Source organism: Pholis gunnellus, assembly GCF_910591455.1.
Source record: "Pholis gunnellus genome assembly, chromosome: 2".
Classification (NCBI taxonomy): Eukaryota; Metazoa; Chordata; class Actinopteri; order Perciformes; family Pholidae; genus Pholis; species Pholis gunnellus.
In genome coordinates, this window is record NC_136536.1 from 11,728,535 (window position 1) to 11,743,696 (window position 15,162).

Sequence of the window (15,162 nt, forward strand, 5' to 3'; positions counted from 1 at the left end):
TCACTGTGTCGCCCTGAATGGGGGAGGATGAGGGGGGAGGGGAGGGGGGGGGGGGTTATGAGGGAGGGAGGGAGGTGGGGATGGAGGGATGGGTGAGAGGTGAAGGAGGGAGGAAGAACTTAGGAACCAGCCTCCTCCACCTTTTCGTCGCCGTCACACGTCGTTCTCTTCAAAGTTGTTACCTTCTAACAGCCTATTACCTTATTCTGATCAAGACATAAAGAAGAAATCGCTCACAAGATCACTTTGAACAACAGAAATGAGAGACACTTGCTGTCAGCTCATATGGTTATGGAATCACACACACACACATTACACACACACACACACACACACACACACACACACAGCCACCTGGTTTCTCTCTCTGTTCCTCTCTGTCTGGGTCTCTCTATCTGTCTCCCCTCTCTCTGGCTGGAATGCAGCGGTGGCCGTCTGGTCCTGCTCATCTCTGGGAGCAGTCAGCCATCTCTCCTCGTCCCTGCTCCCACTCTAAACATTTGGCTAGTTTTGGCAGATTTGTTGATTTTTGTCCCCTCGTATTTTCCCTCTTGTTGCTGTAAAACTGATGCATACTCTTTCAATTAGACCACCCCACACCCCCCACCCCCCCCCCCCACACTTCCACCGGTCAGAGCACTAGTGTGGGAGTGGGGTTGAGCAGAGTAAGTGGGTTGTATATTTTATTAGTGAAGTGAAAACACACACAACCTGGCCCAGTTCTGGGAGAACCATCTGCTGTCATGGATTTTTCTTGGGAAGCCCAGCTCAAGGTTTGCATGTAGTTTAGCATTCTTGCTTGACGCTCATGATTACCATGTAATGTCTAATATAGCCACAAGTTGACATGTATTTTCAAACAAGACAGGCGTGCAAGATGTATTTGCAGTGGGTATGGATAAATCCTATCTTATCAATTAAGATAAAAAAAAGCCTTTCATCCAGGCAAGCATTCGGAAGGAAGTGGGTAATAAGTGCATCTGGTATGTGGCATCAGGTTAGCGGCTACAGGTTAGCATGGAGCTGATCCTGCCTAAGGTAGCCAACATTTGGCTTTACCTAAAAGAAAACATTGTATTCACATTTAGACTTGAAACACAGATTTACCATCTGAATTGGCTTTGCAGTAAGCTTTCCAAATGAAGCCAGGGTGTGTTTTTTGTTGGAAATAGACATTTTCCGTACCTCCTCAGTTGTAAATAACACAATGTTCCAAGGCCATAAATAATAGTGTCACTCAACCATGCCCCATCCTCATGTCCTCTGCTTGCTCTCACCACAGGCCTCTAGTACCGCTGAGCCAGGGGCCCTCGGCCTTGTGCCGCATCTTCACACTCACAATCAAGGAACGGCCATAAAATGCACATGGAATGTTTCTGCAGAGCCGGACAGTTAAGTGGTTGAAGGCCATGATCACAAACTAGAAGACCTTATAATGGATGGTCTGGGAACAGATATTAGTGGGCTCCCCATGTTCTTGCTAACAAAATACATTACACATGCACATGAGGACATGAAAGCAGAAATATGTACAGACAGGCAAATGCACGCACACATGCATACACCGCGCTTAGGGGCAGACGGTATTGATGGTTCCCTCGGGCATCACACCGACGCATCTGTTTCTGTCCCACTGACTCTCGACACTCATAATTTCAAGTAAGTCATAACACAAATTATAAACACATATCCCTCAACCATGACGCCTAGGAATAACAACATGGAGTGCTCTGAGCTGATTTAGGGTCGGCTGGGACTCTTAAATCTTTACCTTTGCTCCTTTCTTCCCTTCCTCCTCTCCTTTTCTTCCCCTTTTTTCCTCTCATGCAGCACAGGTGGCAGTCACTCTTGTCGAACACGTACTTTCCTCTCTTCTATTGCCTTCATCTCTTTTAATTTCTTTTATTTCTTTTCTTAAACCCCTGGTTCTTGCCGCGCTTTCTCTCCTACTTCCCAGCCACAGTACTCCTCCCCTAACATCCGCTGTCATTGAATTAGTTTTTTTGCAAATGTATGCATTTGGGTTTACGCTCTCACTCTTGACCCCATCTTAACCCCTCGTCACCCAGAAATCTGTCAGGCCTGCCAATGTCCCATATGCCCTGTGACATCACAGTCCTTCGACAGCAGCCCCACCTCAAAGACGTCTTAAACAAAGTGTTCTCTCTCAATGTTTTATTCTTTTGTCCCGAATTATCTTCTCCCGCCTCACATCTCCTTACCCTTCTCTTATTCCACTCTTTGCATTCCAGTTCCCCCCCCCTATTTTCCTCTCACTTTTCATCGCATGGTCATGTACTTTAGCCATCCATCTCCCACCTCTGTAGATCCAAATGTCTCAATATGTCCCAGGGACCATGAAGGTTCAATTGGAATCACATGTTGTAGTTCGGCTGAGAATTTCATGTCAGTCCCGCCTATGCTTTTCCACAGAGCCTTGCATGCTCAATCTATACTACTAAAAGTATATATGAGGAACATATATACTGGTATCTCATAAAATAGAAAAAGTAAAGTACACACGATTTTTACATGACATCCAGCAGCATGATTCATTTGTCCTTTTATTAGAGTGCCTTATGACCTTTTAGTGCATGGGGTCTGACTTTTATTAGGACGAATCACAAGTTTGTTATAAAAAAACATTTAATTGCCGCCCCTTTCAATCGGAAAAGAAATGAAGATAATCCTTTGTTTGTCCAGGACTCGCCAAGTCTAAGTTAAGCAAGGAGTGAGAAAAGAGGGGAGGAAAGAGAAGAGGTTCTCCCACTCAAGATCAGCCATACAATACAGTACAAGCATTTGTCTTTGTGTGTGTGTGTGTGTGTGTATGTGTGTCTCTGATAGATGAATCCTGTCCGCTAGATTCATGTACAATACAAGTGTGTGAAAAACAACTAAGGCCAAAGGCCACTCAAATTAGATGTGATTAAATACTCCACTGTGATTTAGGTTCAAAGACTGTAAATACTAATCAGGAGTCAGGACACACAACCAGGCACACACACCATGCACACACAATCACTGATTGAGGATGTGGGAGACAAAGTTTACAGGCTGGCTAATCATAATAATGCCCCTTTTTTATTGTTTTAGGAAGACATCACTCAGTACAATCCTGCAGTACAACTCAGAGAGCACCCACAGAGAGACAGCTCTGTAACCTGCTGTGTTAATTTAGAGCCTGGAAGTGATTTAGCTTGGACTGAAGCATGGCAGCGGTTTAATTTAGTCGGGTTCAGAACGTCTCAGGGTCCATCAATAATTTTCAGTTTGAAAGTCTGTACCTGCGCTAGGGAGTGCACGTGTGATGGACGTGACAGCCATGTCTTCATAAACAGCAGCACACATTCTGGTCATAAAAAGAGTGTAGCTTCCTTGTAGAGATCTGCAATTGCTGCAATGTCCACTAAAATGTCAGAATGTAGCGAGACAGCTTGGGTTTTGTGAATGGCTTATTGTTAGATGGGTTGTGTCACTGCAGCCGTTGCGGGAATCAACAAAGTATCGCATCCTTATCTTATTTTGGTAAGTAACACCAAAACCGTGTCTTTCATCAGTTGATTCAGCAGAGGCAATTTGATGAATGGGGGTGTGACAGTCCTTCATTAAGTGACTCTGTGCTTGTCAGAAAAAAAATTAGCCTTTGTTTGGTTCACAGATTAGATAAACCTACCCTTTAAAACTAGGGTGGAGGGTTAGTGCCCCTAACTTGTCACTACACCACCACTTAGATTGTCTAATTATTCCAAAAAGGTTGTCCCATTCCCAATGGTATGAGGAAAACGTGTGACTATAAGACTATTAGGATGTGTCCTGATGTTGAAGATCCCCTGTCCGGCAGTGTGCTGTAAAGATGGCAATCCTGCGAGTAGGGCTGTTAATCTGACACATTGTTTATGAACAGTGACACATTGTGCTGCATTCCTTGCCCATATATGACTCTGCGCGTCACCTCTTTACTCTTGTGACACAGCCAAAGATACAGGAATGGAACTACGATTTCCACTGTGCCATACTCTAAAATGTAAAATTAATCATTGGGTTTGTTAGGCCATGGATATAAAACTGGGTGTGGAGGGATTTAAAAATCAGTGACGCTGTGGTTTCATTTGTGAATTTCTTGATTTTTTTTTTTTGTTACTGTAAGAATTTCTTGCCCCATTTTTACAATGTAAATGGACAGGTCAAGCAGAATAAACCTGCATTCTAAAGCACATGCTCTGGTACAAGTCCAATGTGGGTCTGTGCGTGTGTGTTTGTGTGTGTGTGTGTGTGTTCCCATTACAGTGAGCATTAAAAGGAATAACAGTGGAGGTGTGGGGAGACGAAAAGTGTCACGTTGGTCCTGCTCTGTGATTAATGGTGTGATTAGTTGCTCCGATCCATGTCAGAACCCACGTGTATGCACTCGCAAACCCATGCACAACATGCAAGCACACATTTGAGCACACACAGAAACACACAAAGGCCTATTAATGGCCTTGAATGGGAGAATCCAGATGCGGCGTGCAGATAATTGTACTAAAAACACCAAATGTGGAGTCCCAGACCAGCGGGATTTTATTCTGAGTACAGCATGTTTATTTTCACAATTGCGTTATTTCTGCAGGGACTTAAATCATGGAATAAGAACACTCTAAATGCAGGTCAATTTTTAATTAAATCCAAAGTGTATTTTGAATCTATACCTCCTCCTCCTCCTTCTCTACCCCTCACACAAACCAAAACATTATACCTTACCATGCTAGTTTAATACCCTCCTAATTTCAAATGTGATTGAAGAGTCTGGTGTTCGGCCACTTTATGTTTATCCAACTTAACATATCTTCAGTGCCCAAACACTAGATAGTCAGTTTGAGACATCTGCAATTGACATTCAGATGAACTTAGGCTGGTTGTAGAGATAATGAACAATTAATTAATTGACTTACGTACATAAATGCGTGTTCTCTTTTTGTGCCTCCTGTTTTTTGTAATCATATTTTTACAGTATGCTTTAGGTCAATGGCCATAGTACAGGAGGGGTTTACATCCTATCTATGACAACATGTTTGTGGTTCTGCGTGTGTTTACAAAAGTGGAATGTCTGTTTGTCACAACACTGGATTTACAACATCCTGCTTGATGACGACGATAGTCATCACCTATCGGCTCCAAAGGCTCAGACTTCTGGAAGGGTTACACAAGGCATTCTCTTGAGTCCTGCGGGTGTATATTTGAACGTCTGGTTGTGTGTGTGTGTGTGTGTGTGTGTGTGTGTGATGAAGCTCGGTGGTATGTTTTCTCTGCACCTGTAGACAGTCGTTTGTTGCCACCCCCGTCTGTATACACACTCACAGACACACACACTGTTGTAACCAGCAGGGACAGGGGAAAGATATCATATCCTCCTTAGCCTACTCTATTAGACTCCATTACCCTATTACATGTCCATGAGTCACACTGAGGTACCACTAATACAGCACTTAGCAGACCACTTCAAAGATGTCTGCCTCTTTTCTTTGGAATCTCTGTCTGAGTTTAAGGAGCTCTGTGAGTTTGCTCTGACATCTGTAATACGTACAACGTGCCCACAGCTGCAGATGTGGGTGCTGTGTAGCTGTGTCTCTGTGCTGTCTACCTGTCTATTGTCTGACTACAGAACAGATTTCTACATTCCAATTTCTTATCTTTATTTTAGGAATACATGTTAATCATTTGTCCATTTCCAATAACATTACTTCTTTCCTGTTGCTTCTTTCCACATTTCCCGCTCTCGTCCCCTCAGGCAGCAGGCTTTGCTGGCAGCCATCAGTGAGAAGGATGCTAACATTGCCCTGCTGGAGTTATCCTCCTCCAAAAGGAAAAAAGCCCAGGAAGAAGTGATGGCCCTGAAGAGGGAGAAAGACAAACTCATGCACCAGCTCAAACAGCAGGTGAGTCCACCACACGTGACCACCAAGCTATTTATATGTGCATATAAACGATGAATTAAATTTACAGCACTCCTGGTCTCAGAGGTTGACTGGCCTGCACATGAAACGAATGGAGCCTGGCCTTGCGGTCACCGTTCAGGACATGTGAATCAAAGCAGTGCTACAAATTCAAACCTGCTGCCGATGATGAAGCATTGCCTGCACTAAGACAGCCTCTTGGGCAGACTTTTGAACTTTAAAACCAGGAACAGATAGAGGTTAATAATCCGTGGTAGTTAACAGAGTAGACCCCCCCCCCCCCTCAAACCACATTTACTGCGTTCAGTCATCATAAACTAAGCAAGTCAAGCAGAAGCTGTGATTCCAAATCCAGGCACATCAACACACAAGGAAAACTTGTCTTTTAACAATCATGTTGCAATCAGAGTCATTAGATGCACTCAAGTTGCAGACGTAGGTTGGTGTTATTGATGAGTCACTGGCGGACTTTTCTGTCTCACATCATCTGGTCAAAGAGACATAATTCCCAGAACACACACACACGTATACTAACGGACATGCACCTATTTCCCATATTGTCCTGGCTCTCGATATAACCTGAGGCAGATGAAGGTATGTCGGTCATTAAGGTCTGGTCGGACCACATCAGTGACTGAGCTAACGTGAATGCTAACAATAATGAGCCAACAGCAGGGAGTCCACATACACGGTCTCCTGAGTCACGGGGGCTTCTGGGAAACATGGCGCATTTAAAAGCCAACAGATGCAGTGGCTGGGTGTGCATTTTAGTGCGGACTTATGTTTGTTCGTGTCTCGTAAACGGTAAACAGTTTCTAGGGGGGGGCAATTCCATTCGAGGAATTTCAAGGAAAGCTTATTATCTGTTTATCGCCATTGGATGCGTCATGTTTTCCCCTTTGGGTAACCAGCAGTTAAAGTCCACCTGATGATGTGATGAGCTCTAATTCCAACGACGAGCCTCCGGGCCTGGAACAGAGGAGAGGAGAAAAAAAAAAAGGTTGGGATGAGAAAAGAGAGGAGTGAGCAGCACATTAACTTTCTTTGTGTCCTCTTTCTCACACATGAAGGCCTTATTTTTTAGAAAGTCTTCAGGCAAACATGCATTTAAATCCATGGTAATGCTACTGCCAAGTGCAACGGTGTGCCAGGCAGTGCTATGACTTCCTAGCGCAGGGGCCCTGAAAGTGTGAGACTTTGTCAACTATTCATGTTGTGGAGGTTGTAAGGTAAACATACACTCCTATAAGGAGTCAGAATGAGCTCTCTGGAGGTTATGTTGTTCAACATGACACATACCGGCTCTCTGTCTTCTGACCCATTGACACACATATAAGGATAGGTTGCCTTCCTTAGGTCCACAACAGCCAATGGCGGAAGGAAACTGATCAGGAAATGCCAAAGAATTATGGGACTCGGAGTCTCATAAGAGAAAGCTGATATGTAGACAGCAGATAGATTTACAGATAGCAGTGCCCTGCCTGACCTCCCCACATCCCTCCTTTGGAAGATCTTGTGTGTGTGTGTGCATAAAGCCTGCCGTCTAAGACAAACTTTCCTTTCTCAGGCAGTTTGTTTCCCTTTGAGGCATAGGCTTTCTTCAGCACAGACAAACACACATATATAAAGAAACAGCAACACACACACACACACACACACACACACACACACACACACACACACACACACACACACACACACACGCACACACACACGAAGAGTGTAGTGTTTAGACTTCCCGAGGAGAGAGTCAGAACAAACGCGTCCCCATGTGGGAATTCTTTGAGTTGTCCCATCCTAGTGATGGATGGCCAAACGTCACTGGTGCTTTGAAGCTGAGAAAAGATGGATTTGTAATCCTCAGAGGTGTGCCATTTTTCTGTGACTTTCTCTCTCTCTTTTTTTCCTCTTTCTCTCTCTCCCTCCCCGCCTCTCTTTCTTGGACGCACAAGAGCATCTATCCTCTCTCTATGCTAAAAAAGACAGATTTTGCGTTCTCAGAGGTGTGCCATTGAGAACAGCTTATTTAAAACGATCTGCCTGATTGGTCTCTGTGTTACTTAGTTTTTATGGCAATGTTCCACACACAGAAACACACAGCGACTTGATTAAAGGAGTATGTATAAGTGTTGTGAAGATTGTGCAGTCTTTACCCAGCTGTGTATTTCAGGCCTTTCTTGTCAGCCTCCTGTGTCCATATGTGTTAAAACAGCTCTGCTCTAATCAGGACAGGCTTGTGATTTACAGAGGCCTTGAATTGAGGTTTGGGATGCAGCTGTGAGCACAGCAGCGGGATCATCACTGCCATGTTTACGCCAGCAGCTGCACTTTGATACACATGCAGAGACCACTCACTCCACACACACAGTACAGACCAAATCTGTTATGGTTAGAGATGTCAATGAAATACTCTCCTCTCCTCCCCCAGCAGTGGCACCTGTGTCTATTCAGGCTGCCTGATCTACAAGCAGGCCTGGAGGCCATTACTGAGCTGTTTACTCTGCAAAGTGTCTAATTAACACTAATTATAACACACACATTCCAGCACATGGACATTTTATATGCACTCACCTTCTTCGCACATGCATACAGGAATATGTGTGTAAGAAGAAAGTGGATGTGTGTGTTTTTGCATGTGGGTCTTTGTGTGTGTGTGTCTGTTTGAATAAACTGGATGGCCACATGGGCTGTCCTGACCACACAGTGAGATTCTTCCAGAAGCAATTCATCACATTTTTCAATTGTGTTTTTGTCTGAGGTCATTACATGTTAACTACATGCGCACACACACACGTATGGAAACACAGTCTAGGACATTTGGCCTCTCATCCTACCAAATATGGTTGTAATTAGATGAACAGGAACAAGCAATATGGTTCCTATTAGATTAGCAGCAAAGACTAAACACACATTAGCCTTTTTGACCCTCAGCTACTGATTCATTTTGAAAGTATTTCTCTATCAGAATTAAGCAGCATTAGTAAGCATTGGGGAAGAGTCTGTATGGAAGCACCTACAGCGTGTACTGTGTTGTACTACAGTAGTTACATCAGCTGCACGGTATATGATAGTAATCGTCCTCGCCTAATGACAGGTATCAGCTCTGTAACTGTTGCATTGAGGCCAGCCCCACCCAGTCACACCTGCTAGAGTCGACACCTGAGGTCACAGAGGGCCGGCCGTACACTTCCACCTAGCCTTTAACTGATTTAACCACTGGTCTGGTGTCTGTCTTGTCTGAGCCCTCCTCCATCCCTCACTCTTCGTCTTTATCTCTGTCTCTCTCCTTTCCTCTCACCACATTATCGGTGTTCTCGCCTTATCTAACCAGCTCTTCTCCAATTTAAGCTAATTGCTAACCTCTAGCCACATCCTCTCCTGTGATCCTGACTGGCTCGTTTCCTCAGTCATTAGCCTTATCTCAGCAGCGATGTCTCCAGGCCGCTTACTACCGTAACACCATCTCCTTCTTATCTTCCCAGCTGACTCAGGCTTCTTGTCTCTTCCTACCATGGCTGTCTCTCATTTAAACAAGGAAACCCGCAACATTTTGGATGAGAGATGTGTGCATGTCTTTCCTTCGAATCATCTTCATCCCATACACAATCCCACCTCCCGCTCTGCAGTCATGTCCACCCTCAGGGGAAGTATGTGGAGTTAAGAGAATAAAGCTGAGCCTGTCAATATATCTGCACCCACTCTGTCTCTGTCTATCTCCTAGACAGCTGGCCTCAATGGAGTTGAGCTGATTGTTAACGTTAGTCATCCTATGCTGTTATCTCTCTCCAAAAGCAGTGATGTTGGCAAGATGACAGCCTCTTCCTCAAATACACACAGATGCAGAGACACAAAACAAAGACACATAGTCTTGCAGACCCGTTTACAGGCATTCGGAAAAATACATGTTTGAGAGTAATTTGAATCAATGACATCTAAAATGATCTTGCTTTACCCGGGCCAGAACGCCTGTGGCCTTAGGCTACATGAAACACTCACTGACTGTTCTTACTAAGATCCGTCTAATCCAATTAAATGATAATCTGCAGTGCGGATGACATTTGACAGACTTACAATACTTTCATCAGGCACTCCGACTCAGTCAATTTATGACCTGTCAAGTGTTGTTAGCGGCACTGTTTTTATCCTCTTCGATGGCTTTCAACATGATTTTACCCCATCCAAGAATCCCTCAGCCTAATCATTCTGAGACCTCGGGAACATTTTTAAGGGAACAAACAAACAGTGTTGGAGAAATAAAAGGCCTAGTGTACGCGTGTTATAATTATGCTTTATACATGTTCTTGTTTTTCTCCTTTTTTTTGGCAGACTCAGAGCAGAATGAAGCTGATAGCGGATAACTACGAGGAAGATCACGTTCACCCTCAACATCATCCTCACCATTCTCACCACTTGCATCCAGCAAACATGCATCACCGAAGCCTGCCAAGAGGGCTCCCCCATGCCAACCACCGACCCCCTATGGACCAGGTCAATATGAATGTGGACGCACACACAGACACACACAGACATACACACAGTTTGAACTTGTTTACACAAGTGGACATGTTTTGGGCTCTCATCTACATGTTTTTTTTAACTTGGTGCAATTTCATATTTGTCATCTCCACCGCCAGTCAGTTGTGGTTGGACTCGGCAGTATAAAATTTCCCTTCTCTCTTCTCTCTCAACCCCATTACTTCCTGCCAAGTCAGTTATTCATATCATTTAGATAAGAGGCCTGAAGGGAAAAGCTGCCAAATAAGTGTTTTTGATCGATGGGATTTGTGTGTGAGATTAGTTTATACATCATTCATAGCTCCTTCTCTCTGTCTGCGTATCATATACAGACTCCCCTGAGGAGAAACTTAATGTGTCTGTTTGAAGGGAGCTGAAACTGTTGTTGTCATCAGCACAATGTGTTTGAGATGTACGTGCCTGTACGTGTGCGTGTTTAGATGCACACAGAGGTGCACATCTGAGTCTTTGTTGATACAATGTACCCAGATTAAATCACTAACAGGGAAGGCAATCTTCAAAGAAAGACAGATGATTTCACTGTCTTTCCATTCGCTAATAAAAGCTTTTAGTTATTTCAATGCAATATAAACTCATCACAGCTCTATTGTTGTCAAGAGGTTGTGATTGGGGGGATTCCAAACTAGGAAGATGAAGTGTGTGTGTGTGTAATGTTTGGGGATTTAAGAGCAATACCTGGGGATTTCCACTTCAGTTCTATCTGATATGCACTATTATATGTTTATAGACTTTATGAATGTTTCTGAAACTGCTGCCTAAATTGGAGTGAAACATGCGCTGGGGATCCCCACACACGCACATGTATACAACCACACAATCATATACATGCAACACACCGCACATACCTTAGCAATATGTAAGAGGACAGGATAGCTGGTTTTAATATTCTTTTAGCCTTTCACGCCTGTGGAAAAACTCTATTTTTGATTTCTAAAAGAATGTGAGGGTCTGGGGTTGATTGACAACCATATGCATACTTTTCACACAGAATCTCATACAGCAGGGCATCTTTATTTGAACATTTGCATCCTTTCCAACTATAGAATTAATCTACATCTATTTTTGAAGCTTTTTATGGTATATCAAAGTCTAGAGTGGGCAAGCGAATAACATGGAACATAGTTTAACACTTAAAATCACCCTTTAATCCTACAAGGACCACTTTCGAATTCTAGCTGTGTAGTCATTAGGTTATATTATGTTTTGGCTTGCCAAAATAATATTATCAAGCTATCAAGTCCCTGCTTTGTTCTATTGTACTGCAGAATAATTTGCAACAAGGGTCGGCTCCATATTAAATAGTTAGCTGCAGGGGGTCACTTTTTAGTATCACACATTACTCTCCTTTACTTTGCACTTGTAAATATCCTTCCTTCAAAATGGCTACCCAGCACTATATTACTGCAGCAGTGTTTATAGTGTTTGACAAATAAAACAGTAGCTCTCTGCAAGCGGTATTTAGTTTGTACTGAAAAGCCTAGCATAGAAAGTATTATTAGGGTTGCTGGGAAATCTTGTTAAGAATGCAGAGTAACAAAATAACTCATAAATCTGGACAGATTTGAATTATTCTTTCTATTAAAGTTGAATTTGTATGTCTATAAAAGGGAACAGTGATGGCTCACACTTTGTATGCAACATTTGGGGGAACAATTAAAGTCAAATTGCTTTTAAAAGGGGACAACACTACAAGTGCATTAAGCATAGGTTTGATATAAGACAATGCCTACAAAAGTGTACATTTGCAAATAGTGTATATTTAATCTAGTCCGCTGACACATTGCATTGGAACCAAACGTCAAAATGATGATGTCATGATCCCCTTCTGTCCACAATCTACAGTTGATTATTATTTAGCTACGTTGTTTCTCTGTTGCTCTCCCTCTTGTGTCAAGCATATAAGCTTAAGAGACATCAGACTCTTTTGACAGAGGTCAGCCAATAACCGCATGGCTTTTCCTCATATCTGATCTTTGACCTCATGGGGAAGTTCGGCAGAGGTCACAGTAAGTGTGTGTGTGTTGGTGTGTGTGTGTGTGTGTGTGTGTGTGTGTGCGCGCAGCACTCCTGGGGGATGTCAGGTCACACAGTCTAGATGTCACTAAATTCCCTGAGGTGAGACTTCTACATCTGCTGTCTGTTCTTCAGTATTTAGTTAATTTAATATTTATTAAGAGTATTTTCTTCACATTTTTTCTCTCCATGCCTCCATGTCTCTTTCGGTCTTTCCTTCAGTCCTTTCGCCCACCATCTTTCCGAATTCAAATGTCCAAATGTGGCCAGTGGTTCAGTGCATTGCCTGGAGGATGAAGGATGATTGATGATGATAATGATAATGATGATGAAGAGGGTCTGCACACTCACCCTGCAGACCACAATCCCATTCCAGCCAGTGCCATGAATAACATAACAGTGACCACACATGCATTTTTTTTTTTTGTTGCCCAAACAGAAACATACATATGACATGAATACCCAGCTGGCACATTTAAGAATCATGAGCACAAATGCATGCACTGGAATAGTGAACACACAAACACGGAATACACTTTTTCCATGGAGCCAAACCACATGCCATTCAAAACTCATTGCTACGGCTAGTAAGTCCGTCCCAATCCTCTAACTATACTCCCTGTCCTCTACTTAATCCGTGATGGACTTTCTCTGAGGACAGGTGAAATCTAATCAGAGGAGACATGCGCAGGAAGTGGATTTAGCCTCTTGAGATGCACCCCAGGTCTGTGTCTCAGCATGGAGTGTGTGCAGTTCGACGGGCATGTTGTGTTCACATTGTTCTCATTTAGCCATGCCAGCACTACTGCCAGATACTTGGCAGCAGCCTCGGAAGGAAATAGAAAACAGCAAGTGTTTATCAGAGACAGAATTATACAACATTTTCTTTTGGGCTGTTGCGCTTTTTTTCAAAGCCGTAACATGCTGCCTGCTTCAGGTTTATGAGAAGTAGCATATGGAATTTGGCCTGTTTGTGTGTATGTGTGTGTGTTTAACCTGGCATACTCAGTGGTTATAAGCTTGGCTCTGTTTACAGGGCCTGTCACAGCCATTAACTGCATGTTAGCATTTAGCATCTAGCATGTTCCATTGAAAGGCCATTACATCTATAGCTTAGCTGCTTAGGTGTCACCTACTGAGTTTACCAAGCTTGTCACAACCACTCAGTCCAACCAAAGCCGCTGTGGACTGCAGCCAAGGCCCTTGTGTTTTTTTTTTTACTTTTATGTAGCATAGACTCAACTTTGCCGTAGCCTAGTTAAGCATTATGCAGGCAAGAGCTTGGCTATACTGAGCTGCCAGGTCATGCTAACCATTGTAATGTTAGTGTCTGAGTGAATTAGCCTTCCTGTTAGCAGGGCTCTTGTCTGCACAGTTTCAGCCCCAAGGAAACCCCTTCTGTGTTTAGTTATTGATTCCTAACAATCACACTGCGGAAAGCATTTTATGATATCATACACAATTTTTCTGAATGAGGACAATGAACAGGAGTGTTTTGATTACAATTCACAGGGGGTTAGGTGGACCGTACAATTAAGCGATTAGACTCTACTTGTAAAGACATTACCACTGGGCCAGAGTTTGTACATTTAATGGCTTGGTCCAAAATTAAGCCATTTTCTGCCACATACATGCCATTTCTGGAGACTTTGGACATAAAGTACTGATGGTTTATGGATTGATAATGATGATGATGAATGTTTTCTATGTTTTTCTCATAGGACGATGAAGAGGGAATATGGGCATGATGACCATCTTCATGGAAACCCTGCATCCATTTGTCCACAGTGAGTTTATATTGTTAACCTTTTCTACTAATTTTAGAGTCAATGCACTCTTTGCCAGGGTGTAGTACTGTATATCAGCTCCAGATATTTTAATGATCCTCTACACAATAGGCTTCTTCAGTGGGCTCGAGTAACCATTAGCCGGGAACATTGATGGCACCACAATAACCACAGAATTACCCAAGTCTGACAGAAGAGAGTGTAATAGAAGCCGGCTTCTTTTCCCATTGCTAATGAATTCCAGTAAACTAAAGCCTCAGTTGATTCAGAGGTTTATGGCTTTCTTTCTATGAAGTGCTCATATGCTGGTTGTGCCGCATGCTGTGCGTACTCTGTGGCTATAGGTAACTGTGTGGTATTAAACCAATGCAAACCCAGCAGCCTAAAGTGAGCGTACCAGGGCCCATAGGTGATAAAAACGACACAATGAGAAAAACCAGAGATGGACGGTTCTCTCTCTCCCCACCTCATTTTTTTCAGTCGTAGTTTTACCGCACTTCCCCACCCTGTTGGTGCCAGTGTGTGGAGTAATTAAGACAATACGACACAGAACAGTCATGAAACCCTTTTTTAAAGATGCAAGCTGAAAAAACATAAAATGAAGAATGCAGAGTCATAAAGGATAATTCCTGCTTTGGGGTTTTATATCGAAGCCCCCCACAGACTCAGGATGCCTTTGAACGCAGACGTGCGGAAAGAGGTCTGTGCAATGAGGCTGATGGTGTGTGGGTAAGACAAAGAGAGGCAGCGAAAAATAGAGACGATGTAAATGTACATATGAGAGATAGAGAAACACAGACAAAGAAAAGAGAGGGAAAGAGGCAGAGTGCTTATGTATCTGTGTGGGAACGAGAGAGAGAGAAAACCAGACAGCATTCTATACTCATAGT

The 15,162-nt window shown here is 43.2% G+C and overlaps 1 protein-coding gene across 1 annotated transcript in view; it reads left to right on the forward strand.

Annotated features, from left to right (window-relative positions):
- LOC306703824 (ERC protein 2) overlaps positions 1-15,162 on the forward strand; it is a gene marked incomplete at its 5' end in the record, with an annotated part of 136,073 nt that overhangs the window by 87,285 nt on the left and 33,626 nt on the right. Inside the window, 3 exons of the mRNA XM_079169935.1 lie at positions 5,771-5,918; positions 10,263-10,424; positions 14,207-14,272. Of these exons, the coding sequence (XP_079026061.1) occupies positions 5,771-5,918; positions 10,263-10,424; positions 14,207-14,233 (337 nt within the window). The 3' untranslated portion in view covers positions 14,234-14,272. The remainder of the gene's footprint in view (positions 1-5,770; positions 5,919-10,262; positions 10,425-14,206; positions 14,273-15,162) is intronic.